This window comes from Emydura macquarii, unplaced genomic scaffold, assembly GCF_026122565.2.
Source record: "Emydura macquarii macquarii isolate MOO-44397 ecotype Brisbane River unplaced genomic scaffold, CSIRO-AGI_Emac_v2 contig_2948, whole genome shotgun sequence".
In the NCBI taxonomy this organism is placed as follows: domain Eukaryota; kingdom Metazoa; phylum Chordata; order Testudines; family Chelidae; genus Emydura; species Emydura macquarii.
The window spans coordinates 1,765,519-1,790,083 of record NW_027133085.1 but is presented as its reverse complement, the minus strand read 5'-3'; the positions used below and the strand labels follow the sequence as shown (position 1 = coordinate 1,790,083).

Below are 24,565 nucleotides of genomic sequence, written 5' to 3'. Positions count from 1 at the left end.
GGACATCTGCAAAGCTGCCACCTGGTCATCAGTGCATACCTTCACGTCCCACTACACCATCGTCCAGCAGGCGAGAGAGGACGCGGGAGTCGGCAGAGCGGTGCTGAGGGCAGCTCACCGGTAACTCCTACCCACCTCCAAAGGTATTGCTTGTTAGTCACCTATAGTGGAATGGACATGAGCAATCACTCGAAGAAGAAAACAAGGTTACTCACCAGTAACTGATGTTCTTCGAGATGTGTTGTTCATGTCCATTCCACAACCCATCCCCCGTCCCCGCTGCTGGAGTTGGCAGAAAGAAGGGACTGAGAGGGCATAGGGCTGGCAGTGCCTCATATACCGCAGCATGTGTGTGGGGCTCCAGGGGGCACCGGAGCCGGCCCTACGGGATCTACTAAGTGGAAAAAAGTTCCGGGAATCGTGCATGGAGGCGTGCACTCACCTATAGTGGAATGGACATGAACAACACATCTCGAAGAACATCAGTTACTGGTAAGTAACCTTGTTTTATACATAGTTCTTAAACATAATCCTATTACTCTGTAACACTCTAAAATGACCCTTTTCCCATGTTCACGAAAGACAAGTAAGAAAAAAGAATTCAGACAAATAAAGGCTCCCTCGATTTACAACAGTAGATCACCATTAAGATTAATGGAATCTCACTGACATAAAACTAGCGTCATGCAGTGGTGAATAAACTCCTTCAGATCTTAAAAAAACACATCACATTAGAAAAGAGTTGGCCTTTCACATGGGCAAGATAAGCAAGATACAATGAAAGTACTGGTTCGTTTCCCTTCCCTAGATACACACATGGTGAGGAGCCTCTGTGCAAAGATCTCCCCTCTCTACTCAGAAGGAGGCTCAGCCACTCTTTGGCATGGTTTTCTTCTCCTGCAATCCCTGCACACAAGTTAGTTCTGAGGAGGCCCAGTGGTATAAACTGGGGGAGGGGAGAAAACTGGGTGGGTCAGGTTGGGACTCACATCGTTCCATGTCCAGGTTTGTGGAGAAACCCTGGAAAAGGTAATACAGCCCCAAACTGTAATAACTTTTCCACAGAGTCTCCCCCTTGAGTCCCAAGAGCCACTGCAGCCAGGGTTAGTCCCTGGCAGCACAGCCGCCACGGCAACAAGGAGCAGCCTGCTGCGGCCCAGAGTTGTTGAAGAAGCATTGGGCTTCCATGTAGATCTGCAAGGTTTAGGAATTGACTGTGTTCCTTTTTGCAGAGAAGTCAATCAATCCTCTCCATGGGATGCTGTGACGAAATCCTCCCAAAGATTTCTTCCCACAGAGTCCCATGCTACAGCTTTTAACACCAGAGGGATGACCTCTCCCAAAGAATGCAATTTATAGGCAATCTGTATTAACATAGTGTGTGTGTGTATGTAAATGCACAAAGACCGGGGTATTTTCAGTTTCTTGGAATTCTGTGAGAAAACAGTTTCTGCAAAATCTACAAAAATCAACCCTTGGTTTATTTCACCTATGCTGCAATCACTGGCACAAAAAATCTGAAGACCCTGTACATATTGTAGTTCAACATCACAGAGCCAATAATGCTTCTTGTAGGACATATGCGTAACTTATAAAGGCCCATTGGTTGGGGTGGGGAGGAGCAGGCAGGAGGTTTCCAGACACATTTAACTTATTTTGTCCTAAGCAGTTATAAGACTATGAGTTTTCTGTTATGTTCTTTTTAAAAGCTCCAGTGGTGTTGTTAAAATAGGTTCTTAATTAATAATGCAAAATGTGGCCGTCCTGAGCCAGTGTTATCATATCTCATCCTATATTTGCCTAATATATATGTTTAAGACATATGCTTTTACCTCCTATGTAATCTGGGGCAAGTTTGACCTAAATTCTGCATCAGGTCCCTGGATTCTTCAGCACTTTGGTGCAGTAGATGAGAAATTCTGTGGCAGCTTTACTGAAATTAAAAAGGAAGAGTTTAAAAAAATTAAACATGAAAAGGAAAAATGCATCCAGTATAACAGCACCTGTGTGTTTTATTTTGATATTAAATTTAATTTACTTTATACTGTCTCAACATTTAATGCTTTCAGTATGCTGCACATTTCTATATTGACAGTGAGTAACTGCATCACGGCTATTCGCAGGGCTGAAGCTGGAAGTTTTGGCATCTGGGTTCGGGTAATTCGGGTTTTGGACACCTGAGGTTTTCAGAGGAAGCTTGGCATTGTGGGATAAAGATACTAGCTGGATGTTTCTGCTAAAAATAACAGTAGCGAAGTAGTTAACAGTGTTGACATTTAGGCCCTGATTCGGAGAAGCACTTAAGCATATGCATAAAATTAAGAACATGCTTAGGTGCCCTTCTTGAATAGAAATGCTCTCCTGAATCAGGTTTTAAATTGTAAATTTTAGATTTCATTGTTAGCTGCCCATTAAGATGACTAGGACTGCTCACAGCTCTCTGTTACTGTTTCAGACCGTCTGGAGGAAGACAAGCCTACATTGATTGAGATTTGGTTCATGTTTATAAAGATTTTTTCATAACAATAAAGGCTAGAAAAAATGTAAATGAAAACTTAGATATTGGAGGACAATTCTGTGGCAAGGACTGGATAGTATGGCATCCATATGGTAACCAAGAAGGGAAAAATACAGAATATGAATATGCAGAATCATGGTTTGTTTACACAGGGCCGTGTCAGTTTTCTTCTTATAATGGTTGTATATTAGAGAAATGTTTTAAATCAAGCGATCCCTACAAAGAACATAAAATTGTATTATATTAAAGAATTTGCTGTAAATAGTCTTTCAGGCAGAATACCACATTCTGTATTTTCCCTCCCTGGTGACCATAACATTCTGCCCTCTGGCATCTTTGTATTTCCCTTCCCTGTACTGAGCCCTTCCAACTATAGTCTGTCCACCAATGTCATCTCCCTCTTACCTCTACCTCCCCACCCCCATCTTAAATATTTGTACTGGTTCCTCCTCCTCTTTCTTTTTTTTTTTTTTTTTTTTTTTTGTTCAGTTTGAGTTTCTTGTCCTTGTCTTTAAAGCATTCCACAACTCTGTTCCAGCTCACAGCTCTAGTCTTATCTCTTTCCAGGTCACTCCCTCTATTGCACAATGATCCTCAGTTTCCTTATCCATTCCCAATTTAATACCTTCCTCCGTATCCCCCTCTGTACTTGGAATGGTCTCCTAATCAGTTGTTACCAAGTGTTAGTCATCTTCTGCCCCAAACTACTGTCTGGGTCTAATCCTGATGCCTCCGCTGTGGCCATGGATTGTCTTCCTGCAGGAGAATGGGGGAGATTCTGCTGCACTAGAGCCGGGGCAGGGTTTAGCGAGCTTGCACAGAGACTGCTCCATAGGGGCCAGCCCCTGGGGTTCCCTTTATCCAAGTGCATGAAGGTTTAGAGGTAGGGAAACAGTGGGCTGTGAGAGGAGGGGACACAGTGGATCAGCTCTTGCACATATTTACTGGCTGTTGCCTCTCTTGGGGTGGGAGTGAAATAGCAGAACTGGGCTACTGCAGCACCTTCACTGCCACTCCAGAACCATGGGAGAGAATTTCTTCCCTCGCCCTTTTAACTGCATAACCCCCTGCAATAAGCCGGGTGACTTGGGTTTGATGCAAAAGAGAGGAATTTGACCCTATTTAAAGTACAACTATTCCAAAATATTTATAACATCAGACCACAACTCCACTCCACTGCCTGTTACATGCATTAGTTGTAATGGTGTGTGATTTCAGAGGAGGAGAACTCTTTCTGCCATTCAGTTCTTGCTATATACATTGATTACTATAAAAAGCTGAGTTGTGGTGCTATCAGGAGCACAATGATATCTGGATATGGTCCCAAGCTCTACTTCAAGTGGATCCCCTCAAAAACAACTTCATACATGCTTTCTTGGCCCCTTGCACTGTTGGGTCTCCATGCACTACAAAGGGTGTCGGGCTGCTTTTTTTTTTTTGCCCATAGGTGCTGTATATAATATTTACAGGGAACCCAGGCTTCAATAATGGTAGCTGTAAAAGCTTAGAATTCTCTAAGAAGGTGTTCATACATCTGTTTTATTGCGGAATTTTCCCCTGTGTGGTTCTAATGGGTAGGCTGATTTATTCTGAGTTTTTCCTCCTTATGCCACTGTATTATCTCATTCTCATAGTTTTTCCCATGTTACATTATATATCCAAAACTGTACTTTACATATACTCTGATATACTGTGTCTAACAAAATTTTTGTGGTTTTCCCCCTCCTTTTCTCATAGGTTTAGCCCAGTCGGGTGCATGGGGTTGCTTTGATGAATTTAATCGCATTGAACTTCCTGTTCTATCAGTAGCTGCTCAGCAGATCTATATTGTACTTCAGTGTAAGAAGAATAAGAAGCCCCAGTTCATCTTTACTGATGGTGATGTTGTTGACATGGACAGAGAATTTGGCATATTTCTGACTATGGTATGTGTGTGTGAATCATGGCATCATAGGACGTATTCCTGTTTCCTTTACCCATAAAAATAGTCTTAGGGGAATATTTGTATGTAGTCATTGGGACTGCTTGTATGTGTAAAGCAAGCAGGATTTGACTGATAGTTTATTGGCTCATAAATAATATTGACATCTTCTGTTGCCCTTATCTCTAATTGGAACATAGGAATTGCTGTACTGGATAATAGTCATATTTTCATCATAAACCACATATTTTAGGATGCTTCTTTTTTAAAAATTGGATATTGAAAACTTCTCAGGCTGAGGTGAAATATTTTTACAAACAGGAACAAAAACAAACAAACAAACAAAAGGACACAGAGTTGGCTCTTTCAAGACTCATAGTTTGCTGTCCCATCAACCTCTCCATCAGAACTTAGAATTTTTGCCATCAATCCTCCAGTACTAGGGGTGGTGCAAAGCTGCCCAAGATCCAGTAACTGGCTACTGGAGGATTCCTCCTGGGCAGTGCACATCCTCTGCCTGCCAACATAATGAGTATAGGAACAGGGGAGCATAAATGTGGCATAAGCACCCTTGTTGAGTGCTCTTAAGTCATAACTGATTGAGGCATTTATCTTTATTTTAAAATTGTTTTAAAATATATTAATAATATTACTGTGATTTACCAAAGCATCACATTTACTAGACATTCCAAGGGTCTCAGTGTTACATATTGCATGAGCTGAAGTATTTTAGACAAAATTGGATAATGGTATGTGAGAGCTGCATGCTCTGGTTGTCATTCCAGCACTCACTCCTGTGTTTATATCAAGTAATATCCAGAAAAAAATAAACTCTCTGCTCACACTGTGGCTAAGTGATAATTTATTATTTTGCACCCTGTGTCTTTCAGAACCCTGGTTATGCAGGACGACAGGAACTTCCAGAAAATCTAAAGATTCAATTTCGTACAGTAGCTATGATGGTGCCTGACCGTGGCATTATTATGAGAGTCAAGCTGGCAAGTGCAGGTTTCAGAGACAATCAAATCCTTAGTCGAAAATTTTACACACTCTACAAACTTTGTGAAGAACAGTTATCTAAACAGGTGAAATAAACATTTGTTTAAGAGTAAGTCACTGCTGTAAGTGAATATAGACTAGTTTTTATGTGTATTACTGTCCATTTTGAAGTTGAGCAAGCCTACCTTTTGGTTAGGTTCACAGTTCAAAATGTACTAGCAACTGAATCTTAAATAATCATGTTATTCTAATTTTCAAAGTAGTTTACCCACTAACAAAAGCTTGTTGATTTGGTGTGGGTTTTTAAAAAAATTAAAATATTAAGCTTTAATGGATGAAATATCAGGGACAGTTTGCAGATATATGGATAGAAGCCAAATTTTTCAGCAATTGCTCTTTTCTGATTTTGGTTATTTGCTACAGAATACATATGTATGTGTACATAGTAAAAAAGGGATCTTGAATTTTATGAATTTTAACTAATTTCACAGTGTCCAGAAATCACGTTCCTATGTTTGGCACATCCTACTAGTTGTTACCAGAAACATACCATTTTATCTAGTGAGAGTTATTTAAATGCAGACAAAGGTACAGATTTTTGTTGCGAATCTATGCAAAAGTTGCTGAATTCTGAATTTTCTGTTCTGGATGCCCACTAGGGACTCTCAAAGGGTTATCCAGAGAGAGGAGATGTGAACAATGAGGCAAAGCACAAACTAGGTGTCCTGCACAGTGTGAGATCCATTGAAAAGAGTCATATTGGGCCAGATTCATCACTACATTACTCCAGTTCTACCCCATGGTATCACTGACTTCAGTGGAGTAATCTTGACATACAACTTGAGCAACCCAGGGGTGAATCATGCCCATTATTTCAGAAAAAAGAAATGTGCAGATTGGGATGTTTTTCTCTCTCCATGTATTAACTCTCCCACCTCCCCATCCAGACTCTGTTAACTGCCTGGCCTCATTATTTTTGACATTAGACTGATTTTTTTTCAGGTTAATTTCACTCATATAGCAGCTCTCTGTTGCAGATTGATTTTCTGACGAATCTTGTCAGCTGCTGGCTTTCCTGTAATATTGCCCAGAGGGTCTGCCTTGTCTGTGAACTTGAGCCATTCCCAAATATTGATCCAGCATAATTGGTAACAATTTGCATATTGCTTATGATCCTGCTTCATCTGTCCACTTTTTGCTTTATAAGCAGGCCTTTTGAGGTAACCAGATGGTGTTTTTTGTAGGGACAACGTCCAGCACCTAGAGAGAAAGGGTTTCACTATATCAGAGGGTGTTCTGGAGTGAGAGGACTTGTCTCAGAGAAACCCTGTGCTGGGTACAGATTTGTCATGAGATTGAGGAATTTTTGTGCACGCACCATTTCCTGGGTCAGCAAGACAGTTGTCTGCAGAGATATTGTATTGGACATACTCTGGCTTATTTCCCCAGGGTCAGTCTCAGTGGGATGCTGTGTTGGATTTTCTCCTTGTCTGAATGGTTTGTTTGTGTTGCTTCTGTTAGTTTCTGTTCTGGATATGGTTCTCTCCACCATGCTGGGAGATACGTCCACAGACATTAGAAGTGGGAAACTATATGTGGAACAATACTGAATTCACCCCTAATATTTTGTCTTGGAGATTACCATAGCCTTGGAAGGGAAAACTGTTGCTTTTAGTGTGAGTGCCTATTGGTGTTTTTTGATACGACTACCACATCCTATGTCTTGGTGGTTGTTTGGCTGGGTCACCTGTACGTTGGGAGAATTGCCTTGCCAGCTCTGGGTGATGATGGTCTGTTTTGTATCCTTGTCAGGGATCTGATTCTATCTGTTGATCTGGTGTTGGCGTTGGCTGTGTCCTAAGTGAAAATTTCTGACTGGTCAGTGGCTGTTCACAGCCGGTGTGTCCTGTTTGTGATACCTTTCTGAGAGTATGAGTATCCGAATTCCTCATGTTGCAGAGAGGTTTCTGTGGGACAGTGCACAATGTTTTTGTGTGTGTATGCATAGTTCACTCATGACTCCTTTCTTGGCCTTCTATGCCTACCATTAGCAGAGGGAACTGTTGTCCACTGGAGTGGTCTGCTGCTATTACCTTTGCTCCAAGCTGTACCTTCCTTTGGGTGCTTGGAAGTGCCACCATCTGCTGGCTCATTACAGTATGTCCTGCATGTGCATGACAATTTCCTTTGGCACCAACATACTTGCTCCAGATATAGTGAAGGATTAACTTGAGGGACTTGATGAAGTTCCTTTGTAGTGCTTGTTTTAGGTAGGGGAATAACAACTGCTCTGGATGACTATAGCCAGGTTTTATCCACTTTCTACCCCTCGTCCAGTTTACCTGTAGTAGACCTAGCACAAGTGTGTACTGGGAGAGCACTGGATAGTGTGACATGTGGAGAGGATTTACACAGCTGTCTAAATAGTTTACTCACCAGAGCTCCTGTGCATCTGTGTTATTCCCACTGGCACAATCCTGAATATCCCAATGTGGGACTAGGGCCATCCTGTGTTTGTGTGTGTGATTATGTGAATAGATAGCTCATAATCCAAGATAGTTAAATTCAAAGCTGACAGCAAAGAGTTACATAGGGATTTCACTTGACTGAGTGACAAAATGGCAGATGAAATTCAGTGTTGATAAATGCAAAGTAATGCACATTGGAAAAAATAATTCCAACTATACATACAAAATGATGGGGTCTAAACTAGCTGTTACCACTCAAGAAATGGTCTTGGAGTCGTGGATATTTCTCTGACAATGTCGACTCACTGTGCAGCAGCAGTCAAAAAAGGTAACAGAATGTTAGGAAAATATAATAATAATGCCACTATATAAATGCATGGTACACCCACATCTTGAATACTGCATGCAGTTCTGATCACTCTATCTCAAAAAAGGTATATTAGAATTGGAAAAAGAGCAGAGAAGGGCAACAGAAGTAATTAGGTATATGGAACAACTTCAATATGAGGAGAAATTAAAAAGACTGGGACTGTTCAGCTAAGAAAAGACACGACTAAGATGGGATATGATAAAGTCTTTTGGAAGTTTTTGAAGAGTGTCGCAGACAACTTCCTGGTGCAAGTGCTGGAGGAACCTACTAGGGGCTGTGCTCCTTTTAACCTGCAGCTCACAAAGAGGGAATAATTGGTAAGAGAAGTGAAAGTGGGTGGTAACCTGGGCAGCAGTGACCATGAGATGGTCAAGTTCAGGATCCTGACAAAAGGAAGAAAAGAGAACAGCAAGATACAGAACCTGGACTTCGGAAAAGCAGACTTTGACTCCCTCAGGGAGCTGATAGGCAGGATCCTGTGGGAGGCTAATATGAGGGGGAAAGAAGTCCAAGAAAGCTGGCTGTATTTTAAAGAAACCTGATTGAGGTTATAGTCATATAGTGCCCATGTTCAAAAAAGGGAAGAAGGAGGATCCGGGGAACTACAGACCAGTCAGCCTCACCTCAGTCCCCGGAAAAATCATGAAGCAGGTCCTCAAGGAATCCATTTTGAGGCACTTGGAAGAGAGAAAAGTGATCAGGAACAGTAAGAATGGATTCACCAAGGGCAAGTCATGTCTGACCAACCTGATTGCCTTCTATGATGTGATGACTGACTGTGGATGTGGGGAAAGCGGTGGACGTGCTATACCTTAACTTTAGCAAAGCTTTTGATACGGTCTCCCACAGTATTCTTATCAGCAAGTTAAAGAAGTATGGATTGGATGAATGGAGTATAAGATGGATAGAAAGCTGGCTAGATCATTGGGCTCAATGGGTAGTGATCAATGGCTTGATGTTTAGTTGGCAGCCAGTAATAAGCAGATTGTCCCAGGGGTCGGTGCTAGGGCCAGTTTTGTTCAACATCTTCATTAATGACCTGGAGGATGGGGTGGATTGCACGCTCAGCAATTTTGCAGATGACACTTAGCTGAGGGGAGTGGTAGATGCGCTGGAGGGCAAGGATAGGATACAGAGTGACCTAGACAAATTAGAGGATTAGGCCAAAAGAAATCTGACGAGGTTCAACAATGATAAGTGCAGAGTCCTGCACTTAGGACAGTAGAATCCCATTCACCGCTACAGACTGGGGACCAACTGGCTAGGCAGCAGTTCGGCAGAAAAGGACCTGGGGGTTACAGTGGATAAGAAGCTGGATATGAGTCAACAGTGTGCCCTGGTTGTCAAGAAGGCTAATAGCATATTGAGCTGCATTAGTAGGAGCATTGCCAGCAGATCACGAGAGGTGATTATTCCCCTCTATTTGGCATTGGTGAGGCCGCATTTGGAGTATTGTGTCCAGTTTTGGGCCTCCCACTACAAAAAGGATGTGGACAAATTGGAAAGAGTCCAGTGGAGGGCAATAAAAATGATTAGAGGGCTGGAGCACATGATTTATGAGGAGAGGTTGAGAGAACTAGGCTTGTTTAGCCTGCAGAAGAGAAGAAAGGGGGGGATTTGATAGTAACTTTTAACTACCTGAAAGGAGGTTCCAGGGAGGATGGAACTAACCTGTTTTCAGTGCTAGTAGATGGCAGGACTAGGAGCAATAGTCTCAAGTTGCAGTAGGGAAGATCTAGATTGGATATTAGGAAAAAGTTTTTCTCTAAGCGGGTGGTGAAGCACTGGAATGGGTTACCTGGGGAGGTGGTGGAATCTCCATTCTTAGAGAATTTTAAGGTGCAGTTTGACAAAGCCTGGCTGGGATGATTTAGTCGGGGTTAGTCCTGCTTTGAGCAGGGGGTTGGACTAGATGACCTCCTGAGGAGAGAGTGAATAGGGAAGGTTATTTACCCGTTGACATAACACTAGGGGTCGCCCAATGACGGAACTAGAGGTCACTCAATGAATTTAATAAGTAGCAGGTTTAACACAAACATAAGGAAGTATTTCTTCAGACAACGCACAGTGAATGTGTGGAGCTTGTTGCCATAGAATGTTGTGAAGCCAAAAGTACAACTGGGTTCAGAAAAAAATTAGATAAGTTCATGGAGGATAGGTCCATCATGGCGATTAGCCAAGGTAGTCAGGGATGCAACCCCTGGCTCTGGGTGTCCATAAATTTCCAACTGCCAGAAGTTGGGACTGGACAACTGAGGATGGATCACTAAAAAAGGCCATGTTCTGTTCATTCCGTCTGAATCATCTGGCATTGGTCACTGTCAGAAGACAGGATACTGGACTAGATGGACCTCTGGTCTGACCTAGCATGGTCGTTCTTATGACCCATCCAGAATAATAATGAAAACTTGATACCAACTGAAAAAGTGAGATTTCCAGCTGTGCAATGGGGCACTCATCACTTGCTTCTGGCCCTTGAAAGTCCAAACAAACTGAACTTTAAAATAAAGAAAAGCTATTTTAGATGCCCCTAATTTTTTATCTCCTTGTAAGTCCCGTACATTTGGATTCTTGATGCCAAATTTTCAATGAGTGTTAGGCACCTAAACTGCTTAGGTGCTCTTGAAAATTCCACTAGACATTTATCTTCAACTTTGAGCACCTAAATACCTTTGAAAATCTGGCCCTTGGTAACTAAGGCAGTTTGATTCTTTGAGGCAAGATGGGTCTTCCCCTTACTCCAGAGCAGAGACTTGTCTGAGGAACCAGACGACAAAGAGAAGTGGCCAACAAGAAGGCTGGATGAGTAACCAGATGTCATTAAGATTCCTAGGACTATGAAGTGGTAAGTGCCATGACCCCCACAGTAAGGAAATTCAAAACAAAGACTAAAGAGAGAGACAAATCAGACTTGGATAAAGTAGAGAGCACTGTTTATGGGTGCTGTTATGTTTGGATACTTGGAAGTTACTTTCACTCAGAGAGAAACCAGCAGACAGGAACACTGGGAGATGTAAACACACACAGACTGGGTTTATTCTCCGACTCTAAGATCAGACAGAACTGACTGAGCTCTATTAGCTATGGCAAGCTAGGCAGGACACAAAATATACAACAGGTGGATACTGTACAAAGTTTTATTGCATACAGAAAGGTTTGTTGCAAGTGTGGCGGTAAAAACTCTATGACATAGTATGCAAAGGGGGCTGCTGAGTGCCTAGAAAGGGGCACAGAAAACATCCTGTACCTGTGCAGTTCCTGAATATGGGCAGTTTATACGTATGGCTGGTGACCTAGGTCAAGGAAAAACCATGAACGAGTTGCCTAAAGCAACCTTCCTTTGGAGGGTCTTCTATAAAGCCAAGAGGAGTAGCTGACACTGAATACTAGGTCCATTGTTACAGCTTTACCCTGGTACCGTAAAGATACCTCACTGACAGAATGTGTAGTGCTGAACATAATCTGCTGAATTTACACTGTAGGAATAACTGAGCCTATCCCCAAGGAAGGCCTGACTGCCAGATACAAGATTGTATTTGAGGGCCTTTGGGAATTTGAAGGAGAGCATTACTTCAGTGCAGCTCCCAGGTGATACTGGTTGTACAAAAGTGCTGAAATATATATACACAGACTTAAGAATACCTTACACCAGATGGAAAAAGCAGGAGTATAACCTAGATTGGGAAACACACACTTGCATTAATAGCCTTGAGATCATATAGAAAAAGAATGGCACTTTGTTTGGACCTATAGGACCTGAATAAAGCTGTGTACACAGTACCACAGTATAGCCACCACCGAGGATGTTTTGAACCTTTTGATATTCAAGACAGTCTTCACTATCCTTGATGAGAAGTATGATTATTGGCAGATAAAGCTGGATCAGCATATCTGCACAGTCGACACTCCATGTGGAAGAGAAGAGACTGCTTTTGATATCTGCTGTTTGGAGTCAAGGCTGCAAGTGAGGTCTTTCAGCAGAAAAATGAGGAGATATTTGGTCATATTCAAGGAGTTAAAATTATAGCAGATGACATGATCATAGCTGCAGAAACGGTAATGTCACATGACCTAATCCTGCATCAGATGATGGAAATGTGCCAAGAATGCCCAATTCAGTAAAGCACAGAAAAAGTTCTGTCTTTTCAGGACTTTTCAGAAGAGTATTATGGAGAATTAAACCTCAAAGCTATGTATGCAAACCCCTGAATATAGATATTAATGACAGGCTGCCAATCAGCCTGAGAGAATACAATACAATTCATTATGAACAAATATTTAATACATCCACAAACATTTGCAAAAAGTATTTGGAATACATTTGAATAATGTCTTAAAAATTAGGTAGTAAATCTATTGTGTTCTTTATACAGTATTCCCTCACTTTGCACTATACTATATCTAACAGTATTTAACAGAGCATACTTTTATGGTTTTATTTTTAAACCTTACAACAGACATACAGACACATTCCCTCTGATTGTCTCAGAGATAATTTCTCAGTCTCTGTAGTCCAGCCTTGAAATATATGTATGTGTCACCTAGAATCTCCAGAGCCTGAAGAGAATGGCAGCCTCTGAGTTCCCCTCCAAACTCTTCAGAACCTCTTCAGCAAACAACAGATCCTTATAGCCAGAAGCGATTACAATTCTTGAGCCAATAGCTGACAGTCTTCTCAATTTCCATCAGGATAGGGAATTGGTAGCCTGTTTCCAAACTAGTACAGGCACTGGGATTTAATCTCCTCTGCCCTTATCCAGCTTATCCTCCTCAGAAGAAGGTGAGCTTTCTGAGTCAGATAATGTAAAGCTAGAACAAGATACTCCAGAGAGATTTTCTCTCCTGATTTCTTTGACTGCATATCTGTCTAGAAGGATAATTGCTAACCTTGCTGTGGACCCAACAAAGGAACCAGAGAGGACTCAGATAACAGGAACACGCCAACCTCTTCGGCCTCTATTTCTTTTCTGATGATTATGATAGTATTTCTGCAAGCTTGGTAAGGTAATCATTTCTGCAGTCACCTAGTGTGGAGAGTTTCAAATATATTGTCCCTGTCTATCTCACAACTCTGCTGAACATTTCACCAAGACAAATGAATTATGAGAAGTTTAGCAGACTTCATCATTAAGGTGTCATCATCCTTCCCATGTGTTACAGGAATTATTCTACCATCTACCTGTCTATGCCAGGACTGACATTACCTTTGCACAGTCTGGTTGAACATAGGACAGTCCTAATATATATAAAACCTATGGAAGCGCAAAGAAAAATTATGTGATTGTTTGTCGTAGTTCACCTTAAATGCAAATTAGATAAAGCTTCAAAGTAGCCAACTGTATAAAAGAATGCATCAGAGAAGCTTATGTGTCATCAAATCAGCCACTCCCAGAGAAAAAAACAGCTCCCACATTTAGATCTACAGCCATCTTCTGGGCAGAGAGAGGTATGGCCATATCAGAACAAATACACAAGACAGAGTTGTAGACATTCATATCTTTCAGTAAGCACTACAGACTTGACATACAGTCCTCTGAAGATACATCCTTCAGGAGAAAGTTGGTCCATGTAGTGGTTCCCAGATAAGCACCAAAGTATTTGAAGGGAGGATATAGTCTTCTAACCTAGCTAATAATCTGTTTTCTCTCTCTCTCCCTCCTTATTCTTTATGTATTGCTTATGATTTCCCAGCAGTGAGATGTAGAGGAGAACCTTTCCTTTAGGATGGCAAATTTCTTACCTGAAAATTTCCTTTCTCGAAATTGCATCTCCAGTAGTTCATCCCACCCAGAGGGAGAAAAGACATTGGACCGGGTCTGAATACAGTTTACAGTTAATTGTTTAAAGCTTGGTTTACAGTTACAAGAATATAATCAGGTGTGGTTGCTAATGTTTGAGTCTGTTTACACAGTTCTGAAAATTCTCAAGTGCACATCAAGAGGAAGAGGTATGGCATGAGGGGAACAGTTTTCATGGTTGCAGCACTTCAGTTGCCCCCAGAATTTCAGCAGATATCTGCACTGAGCAGTCAGGACTAGGGGAGATTCTGTGCCTTCAAAAAGATGTTACTGGATGAGAAGTGATCTTTCAGCATTTCCTTTTTTGTATCTAGAATTATTTTGCACTTTCTTCCTCCCGTTGTAGTTGCTTCTTTTTGCCTGTCTCTGCTCTGCTAGGTCAACATTCAATGTCTTCCTTGAGGATATGGATTTATTTGGCGTTAATGTTGTACTTCTTTTTCTCTGTAATGATAGTAAAATGGTAATAATTTGCCGTTCTATATCACATTTCATCTGAAGTTCTCAAAGTGAGCATTTGTCGCTGCAGCGTGGTGATTGCTGTAATACTTCATTCAGAGCAAAGGAGTGACAGCACGCTTGGTAGAAGATTGGGTCAGGCATGTTTGCCATGGGGAGCCAAGAATACTTGGCAGCTTGTGGGAGTAACTCTGCTCTGCCCTAAACTAGCTATTTAGGAATGTTATTCCAACCTATTGTTAAAGTAACTCCAACTTGCTTCACAGCAGCATGATTTAAAACACATGAATGTGCAGAATTGTGAAGTGAGGGAGGAAGTGACTGATTTGCATGAGCTCTCAACCCTTCAGCATCCCAATGGTTTGTGGTTCCAGGGCTGAATCTTTTGATGAAGAGGAAAAGGCTTTCATTGGCAGGCTCATGTTTTCTTTTGACTGGTTCATCCTACAACAAGGCAGGACCCACAGCCTTCAGCTACTTGCACAGCTGAGGAGATTGCACATACTTTTGTCTGTGTATCAGTCCCAAAATGAGGCAGTAAAAAATCATTCACTCCTTAGTCAATTTGGTAGAACTTACCTATTTTAGAGGTTTCTAAGCATGGCATGGGTGATTTTACTTACAGAGCCATATGTGTTTCAAATTCTGGACATCACACTGTGTTAAGGATAGAACTTTGATTTTATTTGCTGTTGCTTTGTATTACAACTTTAAGGTTAAGTAAATGTAAATGTAACTGGAGTTTACTGCAATAAATGTAACTGGAGTTACAACAATGAACATAGTTTATAGAATCTGACACCAAAAAAATCTTTACTCTTCTTGAAAGGAAGAAGAACTGTGAAACTTCACTAATAGGCTACTTCTTAAATTCATTATGTTTTCATCCTTTGCTATGTCTTTAAAGTGCTTAATCTTTACAGTACTAATTGTCTTCATACTTTGTTTTAAGGTTCACTATGACTTTGGGTTACGAAATATTTTATCTGTTTTAAGAACTCTTGGAGCAGTAAAAAGATCCAATCCCAATGAGCCAGAGAAAACAGTAGTGATGAGAGTTCTACGGGACATGAACCTCTCCAAACTGGTATTGTAACATTGGTTACCTTCACAAAATGCTTTTAAAAATGTATTTATTATATGTTAGTATAAAATAAAGTATATTTTCTCAGCAGTTTTGCAGTTATACTGCTGCTCATTTAATGTCTTGAATATCAGAGTGATGGTGCTCTGAGCTTATTTTTTTTTCTTTTAATGAAGAGAGGACCAACCCCCACCACACACACACACACAAATAAGAGACTTCAAGTAAACAAATAATAATATGAAATCCCATAAAATCTAGTCTAATTTTCAAATTACTTCTATGTGGAATGGAAAGGAGAGCTAACAAAAGAAAGAGGTAAAGAGCACACTGAATTAACATTTCATCTATCATTTTAGATCCCTATTAATCCAGAATTTCAATTTACACTAATCCTTGGCAGTCTGCCTTTTCAAAAACCATAACCACCAGAATGACTCACAGTGAGTGGGCTGTTTTGAACCAGCTAAATAATACTTATCTATTTTATTCCCTTCCATCATTACCCTCTTCTATCCAAAGAATTCTTCGTTTTTTCCATTTTGCTGTAGCTGCAAGGTTATAGTGTGTGTAGCCTCTGCTAAAATGCACAAAGATCAGGTTCACAAATAGCTGTCTATATAGCTAATTCATGCACATTTTTATACTGAAGTCTGTATTTTAATGATTTACAAAGAAAGAAATTGGACTTCAAGAGAAGAAGTAAGGGGAAATCTAGCCTGTTTGTCTAAGTGACTAATAGATGGAGAGATTTACAAGAATTGTTCTAAAATTTAAACATTCACATAAATTTTAAGTGAATATTGAATTTAGAAATTCATACCTATGGCCAAATTGTTTGAAAACCATTTGAATGTGCATCACTCATAATTTTCATGTTTGTTTTAGAAAATATATCTATTTTACCATTGTCATTTAAATAACATATTATTGCATGTTGTTTGTAATTGCAATAATAATTAATAATTTTAAAGAATAAATAATTGGGGTTTTCCCCTGCTTTTTTATTGACAGGTAGATGAAGATGAACCTTTATTTATGAGTCTGATTAACGACCTGTTCCCCGGAATTACTCTTGATAAGGTTGGGTATCCTGAACTAGAGTCAGCCATCCAGAAAGAGACGGAGAAAGCAGGGCTTATTCATCATCCTCCATGGATTCTTAAGCTTATTCAGCTGTATGAAACTCAACGAGTCCGACATGGTTAGCATGCCAAATTAATCTCTCTTACTCCATAAGAGCAGTAAAGCCTTTTACATTTATTTTCTACAAATTTTAGATTTTGTTCATTAATGATGTATTTTGAAACTAAACAGATGTCATTTCTAAAGCCTCGTATGGGTATTCTTTAGAAGAAAATTGTTAAGAATAATTTTTACAATAAACAAAGCGCCCACCTTGTCCTCATAATATTGACAGTTTAGCTTTGCTCTAGTATGTCTTTTTATGAGAAATCAGTGTGTGGCCTTGAGAGGAATTGACGTTTCTAAGGAGGAAGTTAAAATGTAGAGCATGTATTTTATTTTTCCCCCTTCTCACCAAACTCAGAAACAGCTGATTTTGCTCAATATTCTGAAAAAAGTTAAATTCAGGCAGATCCCAATCATGACTCCTTTCAGCTCAAAAGATGAATGTTTCATGTTGTTACTAGCATGTTAAAATGAAGAGGTTGCAAATGAAACTCTCTTGAATCCTTAACTGTAATGTACCACCACATGCTTGTTACAATTCTAAACACCATTAGGACTTCTCTGTTCAGTTTAGGTCACTTCAGTTGAAGAAAGACAAAATAGAAATTGAACCAGTCCATAGAAAGGTAACAAAGACATTGGTACAGCCAGATTTACATGTCATGGGAAATTGCAAAGACCAGAATTATTTAGCCCAGAAAGGAGAAGAGATAAAGGGAATCTGATTAAAGTTGTCAAGCTTTATGAAGGGATTTGTGAAGGATGATCCTTTTTTCCTTTCCCATAGTCCAAGAATCAGGGATCACTAGCTTAAACTAATGCTCTATTGCATTTAGAACAAATAACAGGAGATATTTCTTCACAAATCATATTGAAATCTGTGGTCTTTACTGTCTCGAAAGGTCAGTTCGCGTATTATGGCTGATTAAACTAAAGGGCTAGATAATGTTATGGCTAATAATAGTTTACTTACAGAATTCTTGCTTCATTGGTCTAGTGCAGTATGCAGTTCTGTGGCCCCATAATACTCCCTTGGAGCAATACCAATGTGAGGCCCAGGAAACCCTGAAGCTTCTCCTTGTGGAGTTTCCTTTGAATTTTACTCCTGAAGTGTGGGATTTGCCACGCATTGAAAGAAACTGGAGGCCCACCCACAAACACCAGAATTCTCCTAAGATCCACACAGATCCCCAGGATCCATTGAGGTCCTGCTGTTCAGTGCCTCCATATTGGGTCTGGGCCCCTGAAACTGTGTCCCAGCTCCCTGGCAGTGCAACTCTAATACAACTTGTGAGATCTGCTGCTAGAGACCCCCAGCGTGTGTTTGGCCCAGTAATACTCCTTTTAGGCAGTGGCCCAGGGAAGTGAGACACCACAGGAAAGTTAACATCACTTTTCGCTGTATTAACTTTACACAGATAATTTCATGAAGTGTGTGTGGGGGGCAGACAATGCACATTCCCTTAGCTCCACCTCCTCCCTATGCCCTTACCACTCATGGATCTTCAGATCTATGAGAGCTCTCCATGGGACCCAGAGAAAAGTGGGGAACAGTTCTTTAGAGGTAATTGTTCTCCTACATGGATAGAGGGAGATCTGTGTGTGTGTAGTGTCTCCTCTGTGTGCAGATCTTAGAAGCATGCTCTGCTCTATGAGCTGATCCAATGTTCAATGAAGTCAGTGGAAAGTCTCCCACCAACTGCAATGGGTTTGGCTCAGACCATATGTTCCTAATAGAGGGCTGGATCCTGCACAGTTCTGAGCACCTCCTATGAGATATTGAGCACATACAACTCCTATTAATTTTAGAAGGAGTCACTCTGCATTATGCATAATTGGATCCATAATGTTGATCAGAGGCTCTATACTAGTAAAAACCTCCATAACTTTGCAGCTGAGATTTTTGAAGCCACCTATGGGATTTTGATTTCCAATTTCCATTAAAATTAATGGGAACTGGGTGTCCAAATCCTCTGGATGGCTTTGAAAATCTCAGCCTGAACGTTCCATCTGCTTTCAAATTATGTCATTGTTTCTTGGCACATAGCTTTGTTGATTGAATATATAGTAATTGAATAGGATCAGCTATAGCCTAATTTTAATTTATTGTCTAAGATCTCAGTAGGCAACATGAGTATAAACTGATGAAGTAGTAAGTTTGTCTGTTACTAAGAAAAATATATAAAAAATGTCTTCATGGTTTATGCAAGTGTATGTTTTTGTTCCTCGTACTCCAGGAAGAAAAGCTTGGTTTTGTATATCACTGAGAGCAACTCTTTCTTGTAAAGGATATTTTGAAACGATTGTTTTTGTTTGCCACCAATCAATTCAGTGTCACCACGTATGGACATCAAAAGGCAGCTGTGTTTTCCAATTAGCAAAAGGAACAGAACTGCCTAAGGGAGGATACAGAGCCACATTGACTTGCTTAGCAGAATCAATCAGGCATTTATGAAAGCCTTTAATAAAACATTTAAAAATTTCATTTGTCAACATCAAGAAAGTGGAATGAAAAACATCTTTTTAAAATTTAGTTTTGATTTTAAAAAAGCAACATTCTGAGGCAATGCATCATTAAATTGTGGTATGACATTTTGGCATTTTATTTTAAAACAAGTCTATGTTGTTTTAAGGTATGATGACTCTGGGTCCGACTGGTGCAGGAAAGACAAAATGCATTAATATCTTGATGAAAGCAATGACAGACTGTGGCATTCCTCATAAAGAGATGAGGATGAACCCAAAGGCAATTACAGCTTCCCAGATGTTTGGTACTCTCGATGTTGCTACAAATGATTGGACAGATGGCATTTTCTCTACTTTATGGAGAAAAACTTTAAAAGCAAAGAAGGTAACTGGATATTGTGTTCTGACAGCCAATAATAGCATTTAATACTGTTTCCATAAGGTATTGCAAAGAAAGACATCCCTTTCAATGCTTCATTTATGTGAAGGGTCTGTTTTGATCAAATCAAATTTGAAAATATAATTTTTTTAGCTATTGTTAGTGTCTGAGTGATTAGGAATGTACACAGGGTTCTTACTCTGGAGTACATGCCAGAGAACACTCACCTCTCCAACTAGAGACTTGAGGTTCTGGGTCTGGATTAGTGAGCTCTGAAGAGTTTGATTTCCTCTTTCACCTTCTGTAAACCTTTAGTCCTTCCACTCTTTTCAACTCCAAATGCAAGGACTTTCAGTGAGTTAGTGTGGAGACAAAGAGAGGGAGTCTCTCCCACCCTTGTTAAACATCAGCACCACTCCAGGTTAGTAATTACATTGGAACAATGTAGTTATAGCCTTGGTTGAGAAATGTTGCACACTGATTTCTCCTATCTCTCCTCAGACCTGCAGACAGCGCTGCCATAGATGTTACAAAGGCGGCGTTGTGTTTTATTTAGGCATGAGAAAATGTGAATGCTTGGTATGAAAGAATAAGGTATCTTCTGCTAAGGGATTGTGGGCCTGCTCCCGTTCTCACTGAAGTTAAAGGAAATGTTTTTCATCTGCTTCTGTGGGAACAAGATCAGGCCATGTGGCTGTCACAGGGGAAAGCAGCATCTCTCTGTTTATAACAATTGAAATGAACTTTTTGTCACTGTGTCTTCTGATAAAAAAATCTTTGATATGACACACTAATGAAATGAGATTTCAAATCACTGGGTAGACTGAAAAAAAAAAATAAAAGGAAATATAATGATTAATAATAAAGCATTCAGCATCAGACCAGATAATTTACAAGCCAATGTCTATGTAAAGTAATGTATTCTCCTAGGTGTTCAACAAAACTATATTTTTTATCATAATATTTACACATGTACATGTATATTTTAGGGAGAACATGTATGGATCATTTTGGATGGTCCTGTGGATGCAATATGGATTGAAAATCTGAACTCTGTACTAGATGATAACAAGACCCTTACTTTGGCTAATGGAGATCGCATTCCAATGTCCCCAAACTGCAAGATTGTTTTTGAGCCCCACAACATTGACAATGCTTCCCCAGCAACAGTATCTCGTAATGGGATGGTCTTCATGAGTTCTTCAGTGTTAGATTGGAGGCCCATTTTAAAGGCTTGGCTGCAGACTTTGCCTGCTACACACTCTGATGTCCTATGGAATTGCTTTAACAGTGTATTTCAGGTATTAAGGCCAATTTTGCTACAAAGAAAAATGCATTCCAATCTGTTTATTTAACACTTCTGGATAAATTAGCATTATTTTTCTTACATTCTACTTCAGTTGTTTATCCCGTTTATTCACTTGATAAAATAAAGAACTGACATGAAGGGTAACAACAGTGCATAATGTGGACCAAGAAAGGGCCTATAATAATAGATAACTTAGTCTGAATGAAATGATAGGTGGATAATATGGCCATTAATTTGAATGGTGGGAGAGTTTTGTTTTCTTTAATCTGTTGGCCGATGGAGGTAAATTGTTGTCTCCATTTGATTATTTTATGCTGCAGGCTGGCAGAATTAATTTATGATGCTTGGTCACTAACATTATCAGTAGAGTGCTCAGGAGGTTCTAAATGGACTTTTTGTTTGTCTTATATTTAAATAAATTAGAAAAAAATCAGGCCAAATTCATCCTTATTTAAACTCCATTAACTTCAGTTTCAGATGGGGTGTATTTGATCCATCCACTGTGTGTTCTGTAGGACACTGATTTTCAACCTTTTTTCATTTGCGGACCCCTAAAAAATGTCAAATGGAAATGCGGACTCCTTTGGAAATCTCCTTTGGAAATCTTAGACTGGGTCTGCAGGCCCCAGGTGGAAGACCACTGTTTTATGGCAGTAAAAACCTTTTGCGGACTGCTTAGACATGGTCTGCAGACCTCCAGGGTCCACGGACCACAGGTTGAAAACACTGCTGTAGGACCATGCACTTGTAAGTTAAGACTTGTGTGCTTGATATTTTTGACATAGCATCTCCTTAATAAATTATTAGGCTAAATCATGCTGAATCCAAAAAGACTAGAGGGAAAATCCAGAATGTCTTTTCCTTCCATACTGCACGTGCAAAATGCTGTGTAACCCTCTGCAAGGTATTCATGAATGAGGCAAAGGCTGGAAATTGCTAGAGTTTTCATTAATCACCAGGGACAGTCCTACACAATGGTGGATGTATAATAGTTTTACAGTTAATAGACCATTGTTGATGCAACTGAAACTTAACTTTTCTTCATAAAAAAATTACTATTGAAAGTTAATGCAGTGTGTTCTTTTTGCCTTTATAATTTTATTTTCCTTTCTTTATTTGGCATCTGTAGCACAATTGAAACTGGTCTCCTATCCTTTCCTTGCCTTTCCTTTACTTTCTCATTAGCTGCCTCTTTCGCCAGTCCTCCCGGTTCATTTATCTCAGATTCTACACTTGTTTTTTCCCCACAATTTACCACCTTTTTCATTTTTATTGGATTCTACAAGTGACATTTTTCTTGTGCTGGCCTTTTGAACTGTCATTGTAAGAAACATGTTTATAAATATGACAAAAGCAATGACTAATATACTATTACAGTAGTTAGAATGTTAACAAATGACTTCTCATAGAAACATTTCACCCATTTACATCGAAACCACTTCTGGCATAACATTCATTTTGCTCTAACCTCCAAAAAGTAATTATCAGACTTAATATTTCCTGCAGTGGTAAGAAAGGTAATTATTTTATTGAATTGAAAAATATGCTTCCAAAATAATGTATATTAGGGTCAATTGACTGCTTCCTTCCCATGATCTTCTTTTATATTTTATGTTATAACTTGTTCTGAAAGCATAATGGCTACATTTAAAATATCCAAGCCTGAAGCCACAGCAATAAAGACCAAAAAAAAGTGTATTTTATTAGCCTCAGAGATGGAAATACAGTGAAATATAACGTTTGTTCCCTGATGAAGACTGTACTTGGAACTATCCAAATGTAAAACAGATCTGTCATGCTGCCAGTTCTCCTTTCACTTTTAATGAGCTATCTTTGCTTCTCAAATATTGTGGATGATAACACTGATTTTACAGATGGGGATAATACTGATTCCATATATAGATAGCTCCCTTTGCTCTTATTACTTTTTTTCGGTCTATAAAACGTTGGATAAGTAAACTATATGAGAGAACTTCATAAAATAAAGTGCACTGACAGCAGTATTCAAACTTCAAATACATGATTATTCACATTAGCCCTGATATTGATAAAAACACAGCTATAAACAGCTCATAAATAGGCAACATGTAAAAGAACAGTGTAGATAATACTACAGAAGGGAAATGTTCTCAACAGAAACAGAATCAGTCTTCAGTTACACTTGTACAAAACCATTTAAATCGCTGCGGATTGAACTAAATTTGACCCCAAATTAGATGAGAGATCAAATGCAGTATTTACAGTTGATTTACAAGAAACAATCATTTCTGTGATTATATAACATTAAAAATCAGTATAAAAGTTAAATACTATGTATAAATGAAATCTCAGGGCCAGTTCATAATCACAAACAAGAACTGTGCATGAGAGTTGCCATGTTATTTTATCTGGTACAGATGTCCTGACAATTTGCACTAAACCATAATGTAATAGGGCTGCCAAGGTGAATATTGTTATAATTCTTATCATGACAACATTCTCTTAGAAGACCAAAAATAGTACCAATATTTTAAATTTATAAAGCACTTTCACTACCCAAGAATTCCCAAATACTTTACTATACAAGAACCAGTTCACCCTCTACAAAACACAATACGTGGTGTGGAATTGCAGCAGCTATTTAATAGCAAACAACAGTTGTGTACAACGGTTAGGACAGAAAGTGAAGAAGATTATGTATCAGTATGAAACGATGGAGGAAATTTATTTATTTACTAATTTATAAAATATACACATTTACAAAAGTTTAGCTTTCCACATAAAATGTGATGTGAAGACCAAAAGAAAAGAATAAACTCATAAAAATCTATTTTCAGTAGAATCAAGACTACCTGTGAGGTCCATTTTTTCCATAGGAATTTATTCAGTCAGGTTACTGTGACCCTCAGAAGTGACTTCAAAATACTAAATTTTACTATCCGCATCTGAAATCCTAACACTAAGCTCTTAACATGCAAATTTCCTGTCTCTGAATAGATACAGCCTCCTCTAAGTGATAGAGTTGCTTCATTGCAAGAGGTAATCAGTTGGGGGTGTTTCTGGAAATTAAAGAAATAAAAGGTATCCCATAAAGAGGATACACGGTTAGTGGCATTGTTTCTTTTTGTCAGAGAGTATAAAGTTGTAAAATCTGTTGTTGCTCTGATGTAGGCAACTTGAGCTTCATCATTTTCTTGCACAATCACAATTAGATACAGAACAATTGTCATACTGAATCAGACCCAAGGTTCATCTAGTCCAGAGTCCTGTCTCTGACAGTGGCCAGAAACACATGCTTCAGAGGAACTTGTAAGAGCACTGCAACAGACAGATGTGAGATGATCTGCCCCCCACATTAGATCTCATCCTGATCTCAATAGTTGAAGACTATCATTAGCATTGGAGCATGAAGTTTAATATCCCATCCAAACTATTATAACTCTGTATATTTTTGTTATTAATATAAATATCCAAGCCCCTTTTGAATCTTGCTAAATTCTTGACCCCAACAGTTTTGTGTTCCACAGTCTACACATCGTGTGAAAAAGTCTTTCCTTTGATCAGTTTTGAATTTGCCACCTTTTAAGTTCATTGAATGTCCCCTTGTTCTTGTGTTCTGAGACA

General features: G+C 39.4%; 1 protein-coding gene across 1 annotated transcript in view; it reads left to right on the top strand.

The window, feature by feature from the left end:
- Positions 1 to 24,565, top strand: part of LOC137167668 (dynein axonemal heavy chain 5-like) — a 243,129-nt gene that overhangs the window by 104,103 nt on the left and 114,461 nt on the right. The window contains exons 43-48 of the mRNA XM_067569914.1: positions 4,256 to 4,443; positions 5,330 to 5,524; positions 15,486 to 15,620; positions 16,632 to 16,821; positions 19,442 to 19,659; positions 20,643 to 20,954. Of these exons, the coding sequence (XP_067426015.1) occupies positions 4,256 to 4,443; positions 5,330 to 5,524; positions 15,486 to 15,620; positions 16,632 to 16,821; positions 19,442 to 19,659; positions 20,643 to 20,954 (1,238 nt within the window). The remainder of the gene's footprint in view (positions 1 to 4,255; positions 4,444 to 5,329; positions 5,525 to 15,485; positions 15,621 to 16,631; positions 16,822 to 19,441; positions 19,660 to 20,642; positions 20,955 to 24,565) is intronic.